At 33.7% G+C, this 18,261-nt stretch overlaps 1 protein-coding gene across 1 annotated transcript in view; it reads right to left on the reverse strand.

The window, feature by feature from the left end:
- ELP4 (elongator acetyltransferase complex subunit 4) overlaps positions 1 to 18,261 on the reverse strand; it is a gene marked incomplete at its 5' end in the record, with an annotated part of 115,321 nt that overhangs the window by 83,578 nt on the left and 13,482 nt on the right. Inside the window, 2 exons of the mRNA XM_009577029.1 lie at positions 1,829 to 1,937; positions 16,157 to 16,345. Coding sequence (XP_009575324.1) covers positions 1,829 to 1,937; positions 16,157 to 16,345 — 298 coding nt within the window. The remainder of the gene's footprint in view (positions 1 to 1,828; positions 1,938 to 16,156; positions 16,346 to 18,261) is intronic.

Below are 18,261 nucleotides of genomic sequence, written 5' to 3' on the forward strand. Positions count from 1 at the left end.
CTAAAACCCTAATTTAAAATAAGGCAAGTATTTTTTCAGGGTTTTATTTATTTTTTTAAAAGGAAGAATAAGGGAAGAAAGTTTCTTAAAATTGAAATACTTTAAAAAGCATCATTTTTATGGGTACTAATTACAAAAATTCTCAATAATATCAGAAAAATATTTTTACACTTTGAAACCTTCTATCCCTGCCCCCAGTCCAGTGACATATAAGAATTATTTGTTTGGCTTTTGAGTTCAGAATATAATTATTATATACAGGAACAGCAGGTGTAACACAGGGTTGCTTATATACGGTACTCTAAAAATTTTATTTAAGGATCATCTATATCATTCTTTTGTTATTTTATTGACTTTTCAACCATTTAAATTTGCAGGCAGCTTAATAAAATTATTAATGCAGAATTCATTAAGTAATGCAATAATTTAATCAAACTTCTCCTGAGTAATGTAAAAATCTTCCATCATCTGTAGTAAATACATAATCTTAAAATATATTCTCAAGCAAAAAGAATCCACAAAAACTAAATGTTAAGAATACCTATTTTTAGAATGTTAAATTAAGGTTGCCTAAACCTCAAAAGCTATGTATATTGACATACAATTTTTATTAAATAGTACCAAAAGTTATTTAGCATACATTTTTACAGGAAACCAGGAAATAACTGCTAAAACACACGTTGTCTTAAAGGATCTCTTCAGTACTGAGAAAAGGAGTATCAAATTGACAGAATTATGTTAGCATAAACAAATGCCACATCACGATTATACAGTTGGAAAAATAATTAGGCAAATTATTCTAGCTTTTGTTCACGGTTTCTTTTTCATTCACCTTTTTTCAGATAATGAAATGTGCACTATTTTCATAGTCAAAAAGATTTTTCTCTGATTTATTAATTACAGCCTGCATACACACAGTGGTGTCTCAACACCATCTTTGCTTCTTTTTCTATATATTCTGCTATGGAAAACACTGCCACATTCTCACATGTTTACAGCAGGTTTCAGATAAGCAGTTTAGTTTCAACTAAAGGTTTCCATGGAACTACAGTAGTATCACAATAATAATAGCTGTAATTTATGCACACTTAGAGCACCGCTCCGGATTAGCTAAAACTGTTTGTTATTCACTGCTTTGGCTATGTATAACTTCTAATCTAATCTTTTAAAATTTAAATAGTTCTGCTGCAACAGCTAACAAAATCTTTGGGAAACAAAATGCAAGATTAAACACCATTACACATCTTGAAGATAAATCACTTGAAAGGCTACATGACTTTTTACCAAAATTAGTTTCATATTTAACATGCCACACATATCCACGTTCATTTCTTTAAATGCGTAAGTGCCATAACTTAAAGCTAAAAACCAGAACATTATTTTTAGATAAAGTTTATATAGCATGTCATTTAGCAGTTTATTCACCTTACTAAATATATGTTTTTCCGTGTTCTCTATTTAAAACTTGGCAGATCAAAAGTATTGATTTCATGACAAGTTCAGCTCACTGGTCAGATGATTGCCAAGCCTCCTCTGCATGTGAATTCCCCAAAGCCTGCCTGTTGAGATGTACATCTGATTGAGCCATGCCTCAGTAATACGGCTTGACAACATGCAAGGAGTTGCCATGTTTCCTTTGCAGCCTTAATGCACTTCACTGAAAATTTTCCTAACTCAAGACTGGTTAGCAAGGAGAAACATTTAAGAGGTATATCCTAAAATGAAATCAAACTCTATTTTATAGCAGATATCCAACTGGAGGGTAAGCTGCTAAGTGCCCTAGAAACACTCAGGGCAGACTTTTTGCATTGCCAAAGATGGAACTTACCGTGGTAATCCTTGTATAATGGATTGGTTTCTCTCTCAGAGCCAATAAATGATTCAAGACCAACTACCATATCTGACAAGTTTGTTACACGTTCCATAATTGCTTTATTCTGTAAGACATGGAAACAAAATACACATCCTATGTGATGAAAAAGGTAATTAATGTTCATACAGTAAGCCTTGGTCTTCTCAATGACAAACTATGTGGAAAAAAATAGGTCATCAATACTTCAAAATTACATTAGAGGGCTTTTTTCTTTAAAAAAAAAAGACTTGAAATTTCTGTCTAAAGAAAACATGCATTTGACAAGCAGAAACCATAAAAGGGCTAACTCAGCACTAAATTAATATTTTCCTAAATCTTCATAACATAAGCATTTGCTCACATCAGAGATATTTACAAGCTATGTGGCAGTTAAGCACCTCTCATTGACTCCTACTATGAGTCAGATGCCCAGCTTTTGTTTGTGTTCTGAAAACCTTTTCTTTTAATACACTTAGGCATATCACCTCTAATATTTTGAGCAAGCACAACACACACAATGATTCATTTTAGTCATCAGTCAAACAACATGGAAGAGCAAAGCATTTTCTCCAGTATTTTTCTTTCTAAAAGTTCCTCTCTGCACAACATATGAATCTAAAGCTTCAAGTTGCATTACTATTTCTCAATATATTTGCGATTTATAAGTGATGCCTTATGTCTTGTCCAACAATGTACTGTCATGTGCCTTAAACAAGCTGTTTTCCACATAATTTTCTGTACTTAATTTTATATAGCAGAAAAAACAACATTCAAAGGTCACAACAGAGATCTTCAGAGGTAACTCACGATAAAATGTTCTTAAACGCTTTGATGATGTCAGTATTTAATGAGTAAAAAAGAAAAGACAAATCTGTGCTAAAAAGCAAAATATTTCTTTAAGATAAGAAGATCTTAAAGCTGCCTGGACACCTGGTATACTCTTGCTCTTGAATGGCTGTAGGTGCTATACACATCATACCTTCAGGGGTGTGAAGACCAATCACCTCAAAATACCCATTCCAAGTATGAAGAATTAGCTCTGTAGCTCCAAGTGATAGTTTTGTATTTTTTATTAATTTTAAAGCATTTTGTACATTCTACATTTCTTTCATAAACTATATGACTGACACTTATTATGAAAGGTCAATTTAAATACTGGTAAACTATCTGATAATAACAATTTATAAAGTAATTAGGAGCAGAGAGAAGGGAAACATCCCTAGATATGTTAGAAAAGCCTATGCATTGTACTGACATACAGATTTATTAAAACGGTGATCAATACACCAATTGCTTTCATGAACCCACATTTCAATAACAGCGTATTTCCTAGCCACAGAGAAGTCTACGAAGCAGGCGTGAAAGGTGAATATTTCCTACTCCCATCAAAGAATAATCTGAATTCTGTTTTTTGACCGCTATATAAAGTAACTTGTGGCCTGTCCTGCACAGCCCAGTTCTGCCCAGGTTACAAGGTCTAAATCCACCGATCCCATGATACTTTTACACCCCCTCCCTTCCCCACCTTATGGGCCAGATGGCATTAAATCCTGGGGACTGGTCTCTCTTCAAAGCTGCTACTTGTGCACAGGCCAAAATGATCTACCCCCATGGAATCAAGGAACTTCAATTTTACCTACAAAGTCTAATGATGGATAATGATAAAATAGTGTTACACTACAGAATTTCTTTTCTGAGGAATAACATAAGTGATCTGAGGAAAAAGAACACTGCCTATACATCAATCCCTAAACTTTGTTATTATATCCACCCCTGAAATATCAAAGCTGACTTGCAAATTATTTCCTCTTCTAGGAAGAGAGAGACAGTATACTATATTTTAATAGAAACGTTTGGTGACATTGTTCTACAGGGGCAATCACATAAAGATGGTATAAATATAAATCTGAAGTAGCCAGTGACCTCTATAAATCCACAGACCAGAAATTACTGTATTTTGCCAGTTCTTCAGCACGCTGCTGGATGTTATTTGTATAGCAAGAAATACAAAATTGTTACAGAAATAAACAAACACTGATGATTTCTGGAAGCTAACCTAAACTCTTGGTATAGAAAAAATATTCTATAATTTGAAAAAAGGTTTGCTGTCCACTAACATGTTTGCTTGCTGGTTTTGATAACAATGGGTTACAAAAACCGTGGATAGAAAGACGCTCAACCATCAGCAAGGTATCCTCATCACTAACAGTCCTGCAAATCGTAAGGATAGCATCTTTCCTATTTGGTCTTAATTCTGGAAAGATTAAAGTGAGGAATAGCAATTCAGTATTTGCCTAATGATACATACTTCAATATGTTGGTTTCAGCTCTTCTTCTGAACAGGTTTGCTTTCTTAAATCGTAGTCTGTTTGCCCATGTTGATTTTGATTTTGTTTTTAAAGTGTGTCAAAATATTCTCCTGGCTTAATGCAGTGTATCTTGGGAAATATTTTGCACAGTGAATCGCCACACCAAATAGACATTTGCTTATGTGGCATTGTTGCCATAGATCTGTATCTATCATGTATTTTCTAGTTTGCAGTGTTCAGCACATTAAAGTCCAATCAAAGCTGACGTCAGCACACAGATAGTTGTGATGTATGGCATACTGACATAAACACACAAATCATGTTGCCCCATCTGGGCTTGAAAATTTAACAGAGCTCCAGATCTTCCTCCAGCCCCATACAAATCTACCTCCTGCTTCTGGCATAAACTTGGCAGCTCTGGAGGTGAGCCAGGACATGGTTAGGAGGGAAGCCAGGAATGGGGAGATTCAGTGAAAGAGTTTGTTGGCAGCTAGAAGAGGTATTGTTTTAAATTACATGAAAAAATAATAAAAAAAACCCAACCCAGTGCTGGAAAGTTTTCAGTCTTGCTAGATGTACTGCAGTTTTTCTAAATTAGTTAGTTCAGCCAAAATGTAATTATTCTAACAACATGGTAGCAACCCTGTTGTGCAGGCTGGGCTGGGCATCCATTCTATATCTTACTTTCTGCCCACTGTTTTAGACAGACATTTTCTTTTAAGCGCAAACTTGCAATATTTGGGCTCAACCAAAGTATACTTTCAAAACAACGTCTCAAAAAAATCCATGTAGCTAGCTGGATATGTAAATAGGAACTATACATATGTGTTTAACCAGCTTTTGGGAAGGGCAATTATGGAAAAAGATTGCTTTGTCCTACCAATTCATTTGCAGAATCTACATAGCTTTGAGTAATTATTTGTGCATGTTTAAAAATACTTATTTACAAATAAAGCAGTTCAAAATGTATCATCTTCTGTGTCTGAGTATAAAGCATGGTATTCTACCAATACAAATATATGTATAGCCTGTATGCTCAAACTTACATACTGAAATTAATACTGTGTGTTTCTACTGGATTGAGTTCTTAATGTACCACAATTTTATCATTACTACTATTAATCAAATCAATCTTGGTTCATCTGGATTCCGTATTAGGGAAAAAATACGTCTTTTCTACTCTGCTCTAATTTCTAGTTCTCCTCTGGTTTCCTGTCAAAATTTTTCTAACACCCAGAGATATGTCCTCCCATTTTTATTTTGTCAGTTTCTAAAGAAATTAAAAACTTCACAAAATTTACATAATAAAAATATTTAAATTCTCAGTCCTTGTGCTGCATTCAGTAAAGAAAAGTCAAAAGAATGGAAAATTTGCTTAGAATGACTTCAACTTTTCTACATAGTACATATAAACAATCTCAACATTTAAAAGGAAAATAAGAGACTCATGTTCAAGATCTACAATGAGATTCAACGAGCACCTGTATAAATACATTAAGCTCTTGAATGACATGGGCTTCGTATATTCACTTTTGTATTCTGATCAATACATTAACATAATTTTAATACTGATTTATATATTGAATTGAAAATAAGGTATTTTAAGACTATGCCTCTTTTCAAAGACACATTAGGCCTATATTTTGTAGAGGGCTATATCTGACTTCTGTACCTTTACATTCTGGTAATCTAATCCCATCACTGATTTTATTTTAAAACATTTAATTAAGAGTTAATACATTGAATCCTAAAATGGGTTTCATTACCTAAAAAACTCCTTAAAAACAACTGCTACCACTGGGACAAAACCCAGCTTAAACTGTGAGTTGCATACATTCCATATGACAGCACAGAATTTAAAGATGAATTCAGATACTCCCCCCCAGTCTAGGTAAAACTGTAATTGCAGGCAACAATTTGTGTTGTTACCAACAGGTGAGTCTAGTAGTCCTGACACTTCATTTGAAAGAAGGTCTCAATAATAAACAGAAAGCAAGCAAGTTAATGCAAAGTAATATGAACTTTAAGCAAATTTTGGTGCGTGAATTTTCAAAAAAAGGTCAAAAATTGATTGTACCTTTTTTTGTTTCTGTTACATTCTGTCATAAAGCTGAAGTAAGCTTAGTACTATAATGTAGGCAGCCACATTGGACTATAACGAAACACTGGCTGGATATTCAATAGATGAAGTAATTATTAATATTTTCTGAGAAATTATCACACAATGATGTGGTAATGACTTCACAATATACAAATATTTACCACTTGTCATTACTACTCAATCTCCAAAGTATTTTAAATTGAAAAGATAAATTATTCAGAAATATGGCTTAAATATTTATCACCATTTGTTAATAATTACTGCTCAGAAAATCACAGAATTACCCATATATTTTATTTTGGTAAAAGTAGTTAGGTATTAGGCCGTTGTATTAGTTTTATAGAGAGATACAGCTGGTGTCCTTTTTCATTATCCACAAATCCCAAAAATAAAAGATTAATAACCGCTCTGCCAAAAAGTGTTATATCAATAATTAACAAAGACTGTAAAGTATAAAATTCTATACTTCTTCTGACTCCAAGTTGATTAGCACTGTTTCCCGTGCTTGCACACACCAAACCTACTAACTGAACTTCGAATTTTGGCTCAGACCACTGGAATATAAGACGAGCAACAGTACATGAACAAATTTTGGTATGTAGAAATCTGTATCAATATCACAAGAAAACTGAATACAAGCATGATGTCTTTGCTGGAAGACAGATATCCTAGAAATATACTTCAAGGATTTTCTACAAACTACAATGCCTTCAGTGATGAGAAATCCACATTCAGGGATTCTTACTGGTTAGGCATCTTCTTTTACCTTTGAAGAGCCTTACTGACTATAATAGAACTTAAGTATAAATATCCGTTCATACGGCTGAAATCACAGAAGCATCGATTTTGGTTGATTTGTTTATATGTACCCTGTATTACATTACCTAATTTCAAGCAATGAACAATATCTTTGAATAATTTTATACAAGTTACACAGTAAAGAAAGGACATGTAGTGAAGACATGAGCAGGTAATTAGATGCAACGTACTCGTAAAAATGGGAAGGGTGTAACAAAGCATCTGTTGGCCAATATGTCACATGATGTATTAATTCCAGTTTTTGGTTGTTCTCTTAAAGTTGCTTTTAATAATGTTTGTCCTGATAGTCTATATAAACTGAAGACTCTTTCAACTATGAAACTAGTTAGAACTAGTATTTTTGTTTTAAAAATTCAAAACATTTGAGTCATGTCTTCCTTATCTTACACCTAAACCACTGTCACTACTATGGGAACTCTGCAATGTTATTATCAAATATATCAGGTGAAGGTGGATGACACAGTGTCCAATTAAAAAATCCTGGGTAAATTTTCAGGGAAAATAATCAGCCAAGAAATAGAAAATAAATACCACACACTAAAAAAAAAAAATCTTTGGATCTTTACTGAAGATGGATGGCCTGGACTTGTCTATTACTTGAGCTATAAAAGAATCTAATGCCAGCAAACCTTGGCACCCTACAAAATAAAAAGTATGTCTGTTTTGCCACTGGAGGGAAGACCTAAAGGCCAACAGTGAAATGAGTGATGACTCAATATAGATAAAACAAGCAAGTCAATAATATTTGCTGCTCAGGCCTACAAAAACGAAAGTGAGAACAAACACTATGTAGTTTAAATCAAACTTTCCATCTGTTGATCTCCAAGTGCTTTACAAAAGACAGGCAAGTGCTGCACTCCTCATTTACAAGTCATGTAACAAGCACAAAGACGTCATGTGAGTTATCCAAAGTCACAAGCCAGTCAACAGTGAGCTGGGAACTGAACTCAACCTTTCGCCGAAGCCCTGTCACCCCCCCTCTATCTGCAGCTTCATTTAGGAGGCTTCATCTATGGCTTTGGGGTACCACGAAAATATTTGGTGTTATCATGAAGATGACGTGGGAGTCAAAGCCCAGAAAGCTGGGTGCTGAAAATCCTGTTATTGTCTGGCTGAAAGAGGTGACAGATGTACAGGGTATTAAAGGGTGACACTTTTTGAGCTGAATCCCTGTTCAGTGCTTTTCTCTTCTGACTACTTCCTTAGCATTCAGCAGCTGAAAGCACAGGCTACATGTGAGTAAGAATGGTTCTGGGGTGCAAGGCTCTTGCACGAGTCCTGCTGCAGTGGGTAGATGAAATGAGCCTGATCGAGCCCTTCTCAGTGAAGGGTGAGGAGCTGGGAAGAAATTAGTACAAGATCTGGGCTGAGATGAGCCCAGCATCTGCCCTGAACACTATCTGGTCCTTATTAATGAGATTGTGTAATTATTGTAAAAGCGTATATATGGAAAAACTGTATGTTATTATTTGTCTTTAATTATCGCAAAACCGAAATGACCATTTGAACAGATTTGTTTACAAAATTAAACACATAAAATATTTAATGCTACAAGTTGGTCAAGTGTAGTATAAAATACAGATGCAAAAGTAGAAAGAATGAGAGTCATATTACAAAAGAGCCATAACAAAACTGCTGAAATTAATGTATTTGAGACTAACTGGCTTAACTAAAATCCTGTGACTCCATCGGGAATTATTCATTATGAGAAAAAGGTTCAGGAGTTCCTTTTGATGCCATTTTGCCTGAAAAAAAAGTCATTGCAGTTTGCTTACCAATTCAGAAAGGCTAACTATTGCTGCAACTTTAATTCTTTAAACAGCAAATCACATTTTATTCACAGGTGACCAAAAAGATCCTCCACTATTATTTCAATTATTAGTACACAAATACCAAAAGGAACATCTAACTGATATTGGTAATCAAGTGGCAAGATTCTGAAATATAAAATCATTTAAAAAACTAATCCCTTATTCAGTATAAAATTATAGGCTGTCATCAGGAGCAGGCTGGCAAAGCTAGGTCCAGATGGGAAACTGGCTGGGCAATAAGAAGAGGTAGGGTGGAAATGATGGGTAGGCTGGAAACGATGGGAACCTAAGGAAAGACATGACTGCTCCCTCTGCTGGCAAGGTTCTCACCTGCTTTAATTTTTAACTAATGAGTAGGCATTTCTTTAATTATTTAGGATCTAGCCAATAAATAATGCAGAATGTTCCTTCCTCAGTCTGTTGCTGTGTGTTTGCACATTTTTGAACTTATGGTGCCCTATTTCACTAGAATAATTTGCCATAGAATTAAGGCTCACATGGATATCTAATGGTAGAGTTACTGGCTTTATATTTTAATTGTTCATAAAATGAAGGGCAAGATTAAGCTATTTAACCTTCAAAATATTCCATTTTACAATGTATCACATTTCATATTTAATTTACGTATTTCATAATATTATAATAAATTGCTCTTCATATCGTACTATAACAAGAACCCTTTTATGTAGCAGTAAGATACTATAAAATGAAACACCCTGCAACACAAACATACTAAATTACACGTCGTATCAAAAAAGTGCCATTCTTCCATGAGTAAAATTCATGATCAGAGAATCCAGTGATAATGTTTGTATTAAAACTTAATTAAAAGATGAAGATAAGTCATTCATTACTTGATTTGTGATATAAATTAATAGCTGCAGTAAGAACATTTAGAAAAAATCTGTTCTAGGATTTTGGCCTACAACCAGAAGCTCCCAGAACAGGAGGGATCAGCTTTTTTTGCCCACTGTTCTCATCTGAATCCTGGCTGAAAAGCTACTCCAGCTCCCAGCTTTCCAGAAGGCTCCATCCCAGGAATCCTCGCCTGCCATTTGGTTTGCTGATTTTAATCTCATAGGACTTTCTTACAGTGGCTCCACTATGCTGAACTGGCACTTGCTCCTAGAAGTGAGTTATTATTAAACTTGTAGGTCAATTGTGGCACTAACAACTCTTTGGAAGCTTTCAGCCACGGTGTACAATTTGCTGGTCTAATTAAATATTAATTCTAAGTGTTACATTCTGTGGCTAAGAGCTTTTATTTTCCATCATCAGTCTGGAAGAGAAAGAGGTTACAAGGCTAATTTAATCTTTTTTTTTTTCCCTAGCATTAAAGCTTAACTACACAGGCACAAAAACATCATTAAAGATGCAGTATTCCTTTTTATTATGATTATATTGTAATTAATAGAGCAGGTCTAAACAAAAAAATGTAAAATTAGATTCTGAAATTTCAAGGTTTTTAAACAACACCAAAAGTTCGTATAAAAATGTTTCTAAGCAAACACTGCACAGAAATTCAATATTCAGTTACTTGAAAATCATTTAAGATGGGAAACACATATGCAATAAATATAAAATAGTTTTACACAAAATTATTGTTCTTTGTTCTGAAATACAATAGACAACAGATAAAACCCATATTTAATGCTAGATTCACAGGGCATTTTTTTCAAGAACTTGTACTTCTACTTATGCGAAAAAAATAGTATTGCTTCAGAAAAACAATACTACCTTCCATCTTCTAACAGAATTACTTGCTTAAAGCAGATAACTACTTTGTCCTGCATTATTTAAAGTCACTCTTCTAATCTTTACTTATCAGTGTCCAAATGGGCTCAATACATGAGCCTCTTCCCTTCTGCTTCCATAACAGTTGTGTCCATGTCTGGACACTGGGCATTATATTAACTACTTAGTCCAGTAGCCAAAAGATTCCATATGCTTGAACAGATGACTATCTCCATACTGTGATGGGATATTTAACTGTTTAGGTCTAATATTGCAGTTGAAAGATTTAGTTCTAAATCTTACCTAATTTTTTAAAGTTTTCATAGGTGAATTTTCAGATTATATACATAAAATGTAAAATAAAATCGCAATGTTGCATAACCTCATTAACCTTTAAAGTTTAACATATTCATTTTGGAAAAGTGATTTTTTTAATTAAAAGACAGTGTGTTGATGAGGTGGTGATAAGGATGTGTATACACTGTGCTAAAAAGTAAAATTTATTAAAATGAGAAGGCTGTTTTAGGCATGCAATTTTAACATACAATGTGACTGTCCATCATAATATAGCTAAATCAGTTAAAAGACAATTAACATGTGGGTACAAACACATGCTTCAGATGTATATTGTATTTGTTTTTGAAATGGTTAGTTGTTTCCAAATCAGAAGTGGTAGAGCTAAAATACAGCCTGTTGGCAACCTAAACTTATTTTATGAAACAACAAAATATTTCTATTTCTTCTGCAACTTGATTAACAAATACTATTAACAATAATGGAAATTGAAAACAAAATTACTTACTGTCCCACAATTTAAATTTTGAATTGTATACTTCTCTGAGCTTTCTACTCGATCATAATTTTACAGATGCTTTTATGAATGTCTAGAATATCCAAACCAGAATACTCATATCTGAAAACTATGTGGATAACCAAAGAATACCTGTCATAAACTCATGACTCTCAATATTTCTCTGTATGGTTGTTAAACTGTATTTCTCACATACAACAAAAAGCAACATGCAACATTAAAAAGCAAGTAAAAAAACCCCAATATAGAAAAATATAAAGACCATTTCATCTTCATAACTTCTATTTTGCAGAGAATTTCAAAAGCTTGCTTAACTGTGATATAGAAACTACATGACATTTGATCTCAACACAAATTTGTGTGCAGCGGCTACCTCACCAAATACACTTGAAGGTTATTCAGCATTTTACACTTGTGAACTCTCAGAAGTTAATGTTCTGAGGCAGGCAATCACTCTTAGCTCTTGTCATAGCAATAAAGATTTCAAACTGTGAGAAATTCACAAGCTATAGGAGTTCCCATCTTATAATCCTATATTAGCGATAGATTCTAAAGCACTCTATAACTTGACTTCGAGTTTAGCTGCTAAACTACTCAGTGTGAACACAAAAGGCTAAGGATGTGAAAAGGTTTGTTTCTGAATTTTTCTACACTGAAACATACAGTAACTTATGCACTTCAGTGAATTCAAAGCATCAAAACATGAATATTTTAGGAAATTAATTTTTTAACATACTGGATGGAATAATGAGAATACCTTGCTGAACAGAACTTCAGACTCTGAGGATAGGTTCTGTAACAAGACTTATTCATACTGACTTTTCATTAGTCAATTAATTTCCCTTGGTACATGCTGACTAATATGGTTGTTAGTCCTTACCAGTAATACAGCTTCAAGTTCAAAGTAAAGGATGGCTTTAATAAAAGTGTTATGCTTTCTCCCAGTGAAAATAATAATCTACTCAAAAAAATATTACTTAAGTGATACAAAATTGGGAAGAACAGGAACAGAATTACGAACATTATTTAGTATTTTGGGGTAAATATGTTTTTGGATTTACCAATGATTTCCAGTAATTAAAGAAAAAGAAAAAAATACAACAGGAAAATATTTTAAATTCTAATTTAGGTCTTCTGCAAGTATAAAACAGTGACATTAAAGTCCTTTAAATCACACTCTGTAGCACAAAAAGGTTTTTTTTTTAAATTAGGTACTAAAACGCACAGACTACTAACATACAGAAAGAGTCCTTACTTGTTTTTATAATATTCCTTAAATTTGGAAAGTGTAACAACAAATGAAATCCCTCTTCAGTCTGCCCTCCTTGATCAATGCTAGATTTTAAAAACAGAAGTAATTTTCCCTTTTCAAATGCACCATCTGATTTCATAGGCACAATGCATTTTCAAGAAGTAGTAGAAAGACTTGAAAAATAACCTTCCATAAACTATTTTAATCATACTTGTAAGTATCTCAATATTTATTACCTGACAGTCAGTGTAAGATAAGAGTATGTTCAATTGGTAGAAAATATCAATCAAGTAAAACTTGTCACGCATCATCTGAATAAAATTCATAATTGGATAAGTTTTTAGTGTCATTTTCTTGAAATCCTCTTCCAGAATAATGTATTCCTATTTCTGTGGTTGAGAAAAGAGAATTTTCTTTTTTCTTCATGCACTGTTTGCACTAGAAGTTTCATCAATAAAACACAAAGAATCTGTGTTCTTTAGTGGACTACAATTTCTTTAAATTATTCTGAAAAAACTGTGCACAACCAGATTTTTCTTAAATTTCTGTCTTTTAACAAAATACAGCCTTACAGAAGACTGCGAAGACATTCAGTGTCCCATCAAACTAGATGAATGAGCATCATCTTTAGATAAATGCAATTCAAAGTTATTAAATCCAAGACAATGAATAGCTGGAATAATGAAAAAGCCACTTTGGTGGATGTGTACCACAGAGGGAAAAGCATCAAGAACAAAATCACTGTTTAATGTTCAGTAGTCATCAAAGAGACAAAGCAGACATCAGAATGTAGGAAAAGTGAACAAACAAGAATAGCATTATTGTATTACATTACTGTAACAAAATAAAATATGATTAAAAGAAAAGTGACTGTTTAAAAACAGATTAAGGAGGCAGCATGAGAAAAAATACAAAACAATCAGAACACAGAAAAGATAAAATAGGAAGCCTCATCTTATTGTCTCATCAGCCAAGAACAAAGATATAATTTATGAAAAGTAAAGGCAAAATTAAACTTTCTGAAAAAGAAAGAAAGGAGGTAGATTTAATTTGTGGAACTCCCTGTCACAGTACAACATGCAAAGTATTTGGCAAAATATATAAAAGAAACCAATCTCAAATATATATATATGTTCCATATATATATATGCGCATTATTCATATACTACATATAAAAAATAAAACTAGTCTGGGTTGGAAAGACATTGTCCCTGTTGAAAATCAGTACTACCAATTGTGAATTTTATTTCTTCTCCACTGGAGTAACTAGTACTGGGGGCTGACAGAGACAAGATAAGGTATGAGTCACTACTAAAAATCTATTTTTCAAGACAAAGCAGGTAAAAATGAAACTATTTTTCTGTGTATGTTATGCAGACAAAACCTTGATTAAAATGTGATTTTGAATTTTTATTTACCTTCATGGAAATTATTCATGTGAAGAATTTACTTGTAGACCACCTAATTAATACAGTTGGGAGGCAAAAGGTAACACAGAAAATACAGAAACAGTAGTTCAGGGAATAAATGTGGAATTTACTACATTTTCAGAAAAATAGTGTGCATTTTCTATGCCTTCAGTGTACTGACTTTAAGATTCAACAGAGAAAGCATATGATAGAACTTACTCTGATCAAATTAAATACATATCCAGAGATGCACTTGGGAAAAAAAAATCCCTCTCCCTTATTCTCTTAGAAAGAAAAGATATTTTCTTTACTTTTTTAATCCAGCAAGAAACCTCAGCAACAGAATGGTGAGTAGCTGGGTTGTGAGAATGTGAGCAGCTGCTGTTATTATAACTAAAGGTCTGTCTACGGCTTGAGGCTGAGAGACCACATGTTCGGCTGTCCTCTCATCTTGCCATCCTCACCAATTAACTATTAACATGGAGGGCTGTACACATGCTCTCAGGGGCTCTTTAACAGGCTTCTTGGAGAGTGGAACAACTACACAGCAGGGCTCTGGGAACTGAGTAATGTGGGGTATAAGGAACCCTCAGCAGCTTTGCTCCTCCTAATGACAGTTTTCTCCATAGTTTAGTGCTTAAAGAAGGATACATGAAGTTTAACAATTTAAAAAAAAAATTAATGCTCTCATTTGCTTAAGGCTGCTAAGCAAAGATTCTGGAAATAATGTTTCTTTTTTTATTATTCAGAATATTCTAGCACTTACTGTAAAACAATTCTGTTAAAATTAAAAAATCAGTTATTTAAAAAATGAGATATAATTTCAATCCTAACTCCATAGGAACTGATTTATATGGAATATATAAACACAAACCCAAAATCAACTTCCCAGGTAAGCTTACAACAAACTAAAAACTTCATCCTTCAGTTTGTTTCTCAGAGATGCCTCTGGACTTCTTCTCTAAAATCTGATCATACTTTTTATTGACATAATATATAAAAAAAGAGTACAATGAAATGGATTCTATGTCCCAATTATGGACAGGTAATTCCAATGTGTAAAAAGAAGGATGCTAGTTTTACATTCACAAATTCTATTCATTGCATTAAATTTTACTGTCAATCTTCTTAAAGGCAAACTGCCATCAAATATTTAAAAATAGCTAAGTAAGGAGATGGAGGTTTGCACTGCAAGAGGAATATTCATACACTTTTGATTGCGATGATAAAACTAGAAAATCAAGTTTCTTTGTTTATTTTCAAAGCAGTAAGTGTATCAGGTATCTAGATAAATAAGATTTGCAGGTATTCAGACACCTTTACAAAATGCAGTACATAAGTGAGAGTCATGTACTTACCTAAGATAGGATGTAATCTAACGATAAACTCATCTACTATGAAAACATTTTGCATAATATGAGGTTTTATGCAGCACTTTTTTACTATAATCAAATCAAATTAATATCTAAAATTATAGGTTCTCTGTTCATTGTGAATAATAATTTTGCTTTTGTAAGTTACATTCCCACTTGCAGAAAAAAAGACTATCCCCAATACAAGGGGATATTAGAATTAAAGAGTAAACCTGTATCTTTCAATTCCTGGCTTTAAAGACAAGATCACACATCATAATGACCATGACAGATGAAGATAGTAGACTGAAACGTCTTGTATTGAAACTCTAAACCGTGTTCGGAAGGCAGTGGAAAAGTGCGTAGGGATATTGTAAAAAAAAAAATTAAAAAAGAGATTACTAGCAGGATTCTCTTTTCTTTTTCATAGTTTCTGAAATTTTCATTGTTTTTCAAAAAAGACTAAGACCCACATAAGGCATAACTGTATCTAAGATGGTTTTATTCTTAGGTCTTTGTAGATTTTGCAGCACAACTGTCCCGCAAAAGTGTGGAAACACTACAGTGAAGTTATGTTTTAACTTTGCCCTTTGAACAAAAAGCATTTTCAAAATGTCCAAAATTGCATTTATTTTCTTACCATAAACTTTAAATTTTTGCTAACTGGTATATTAGCTATGAAATATAGCAAAGGCAGCACTCCTACCTGGATAAGGTGAGCGGGCACCGTGATGATGCAGGCTGACAAAGATTTTCTGAGGAGGCCACGGAGAACATACAGAAATTTTGTAAGGCTATGAGTATCTTCAGGAGTATCACTGCTACAAATGTCATCACCCCACAACATGGAACCCAGACTCTGAATTCCTATCCGCAAAATATTCTTTTGTTTTTTCTATTGAAAAAAAAAAAAAGCCACTTGTTATTTTTTAGATATTAAGAGGAAAATGTCACATAACGTATTTAAAAAATACAATTTACAGAATTCATACCCATAATAATTACATGTAATCATGGCTTAATCACAGACGATCTTATAAAAATTACAAATGGAATGGCATTTTTTTCACTGACTGGATATCATGCTAAGTCAGATAAGCAAGTACAAGTGTAAGAGACAGCATGGAAATACCAGAAACTACTAATTTGCATTTTTTAACCAGCTAAATGTAAGTATATTCTGACACAAAATCCAATAATACTATGACTTTTCATGTCCTTTCTCTCCTCCATCACTGCCTTAAAAAACATGCAAAAGAACCTTTTCTCCGAGCTCTAAACTGGTCTGTTGGAAGGGCCTGAGAGTAATCAAACACAACTTTTCCCTCTCTTTTCAACTTTCCGCTGTGTTACTTTCATAACCTGACTATTCTGACTGTCTGCTTTAGTTTCACTTTTTCTACTACTTCTAAATGAACAAGGCTGTGGCCTACCTCACCAACGCATGGCCCTTTCATTATTTTAGAAGTCTCTGTAAGTATCATCTACATTCCTGTCAACTCCTTCCAACTAATGAAGGGAAGTTTACCCACAGCTATGGAGAAATAGAGTCTGATGGAGACATCAGCAGTCTCTTAAGGACTACACCTTTCTGAAAGTCCTTGACATGAATGTTTCTGGATCTGCTTTAGTTAGCTCCTGGGTACTAGAATCTAACCTGTTTTGACATGTAAAATCCTAAACAGCCTTGTGTGTTACCTACCTAAAGACTGTTTGCTGCCCTGCAGTACCTTCTGCCCTGCTGGCAGAAGAGCATCCAACAGAGGCAGTGGCTAAGATAAAGCCCCTTTTCTGAAGGGGCACATTATGAAGCCAGAGTTGTAATTTGTTTATGCAAAGTAAAATGTCATGTCTCACGATGACAAATCTCATTTCTGCTTATTTGATGTGACCTTTCCTGGTGATCTTTGAGAAGGATTTTAGGTATATTTGCTATCAACAGCTGAGAGAGACAATAAGCACTCTTGTTGAAAGACTTGCTGTACAAGGCGATAAAGACACATTTCTAGAGTTCAGGATTCATACTTAAAGGCCAGCTTTTTTTTTTTTTTTAAATTTTATATATATAAAATACTAGTTTAGATAAATAAAAGCTTCCAGGTACTTTTCATTACAGCAAAGTGCTTTGATAAACTGTAGATATTCATTTCCACCAGCTGGAATGAACAGTAACTATCAAGCACAAAACATTGCACAGCTGCTCTGGAAATCCAGAGGAAAGGTTTTGACAAGACAAGAGGCTATTCTTGTAAATACTTCCTTCTCCATATTGGGTAGACAGAGCCTGAGTTGTGAACCACAGTTAGTACCACATGGCTCTGCATTTATCCAACTCTCATGGCTTACAGTGAGCTGATCTGCCAGTTCACTTACAATCTTTGTGAAAGCGATGTATGTTTTAACTCTGGTGGATTCTTCAGTCTCAGGCTTTGCAGGCTTTTAGGCTTTACTTATGTAAAGTTAACTTTTTACACTACCATATGAAGACCAGGATAATAGTACAGGATAATACAACACAATCTGACTTCTCTGTGATATTTGTTTGGCTCGGATGTTCAGAGTTTTAAAAAGAATAGGAAAAATAGAAGCTAGTCTAATATTCTTTAGTGACTTCTAACCAAAGCAGATTCATGCATTTCCTGATGTGTGTTTAAGCAATAGTACAAAATCAGACATTTAAGAAAACTATCTTATCCAGATATAATGGATATTGACCATGCAGAGAAAGTGTTCTGGTATTTCAAAATTTCAGAGCAAACATACATAAAACTTAAAGAAACTTTTTTAATGAGAAAAATATTTTTTCTTATG

This window comes from Fulmarus glacialis, unplaced genomic scaffold, assembly GCF_000690835.1.
Source record: "Fulmarus glacialis isolate BGI_N327 unplaced genomic scaffold, ASM69083v1 scaffold11544, whole genome shotgun sequence".
NCBI lineage: Eukaryota > Metazoa > Chordata > Aves > Procellariiformes > Procellariidae > Fulmarus > Fulmarus glacialis.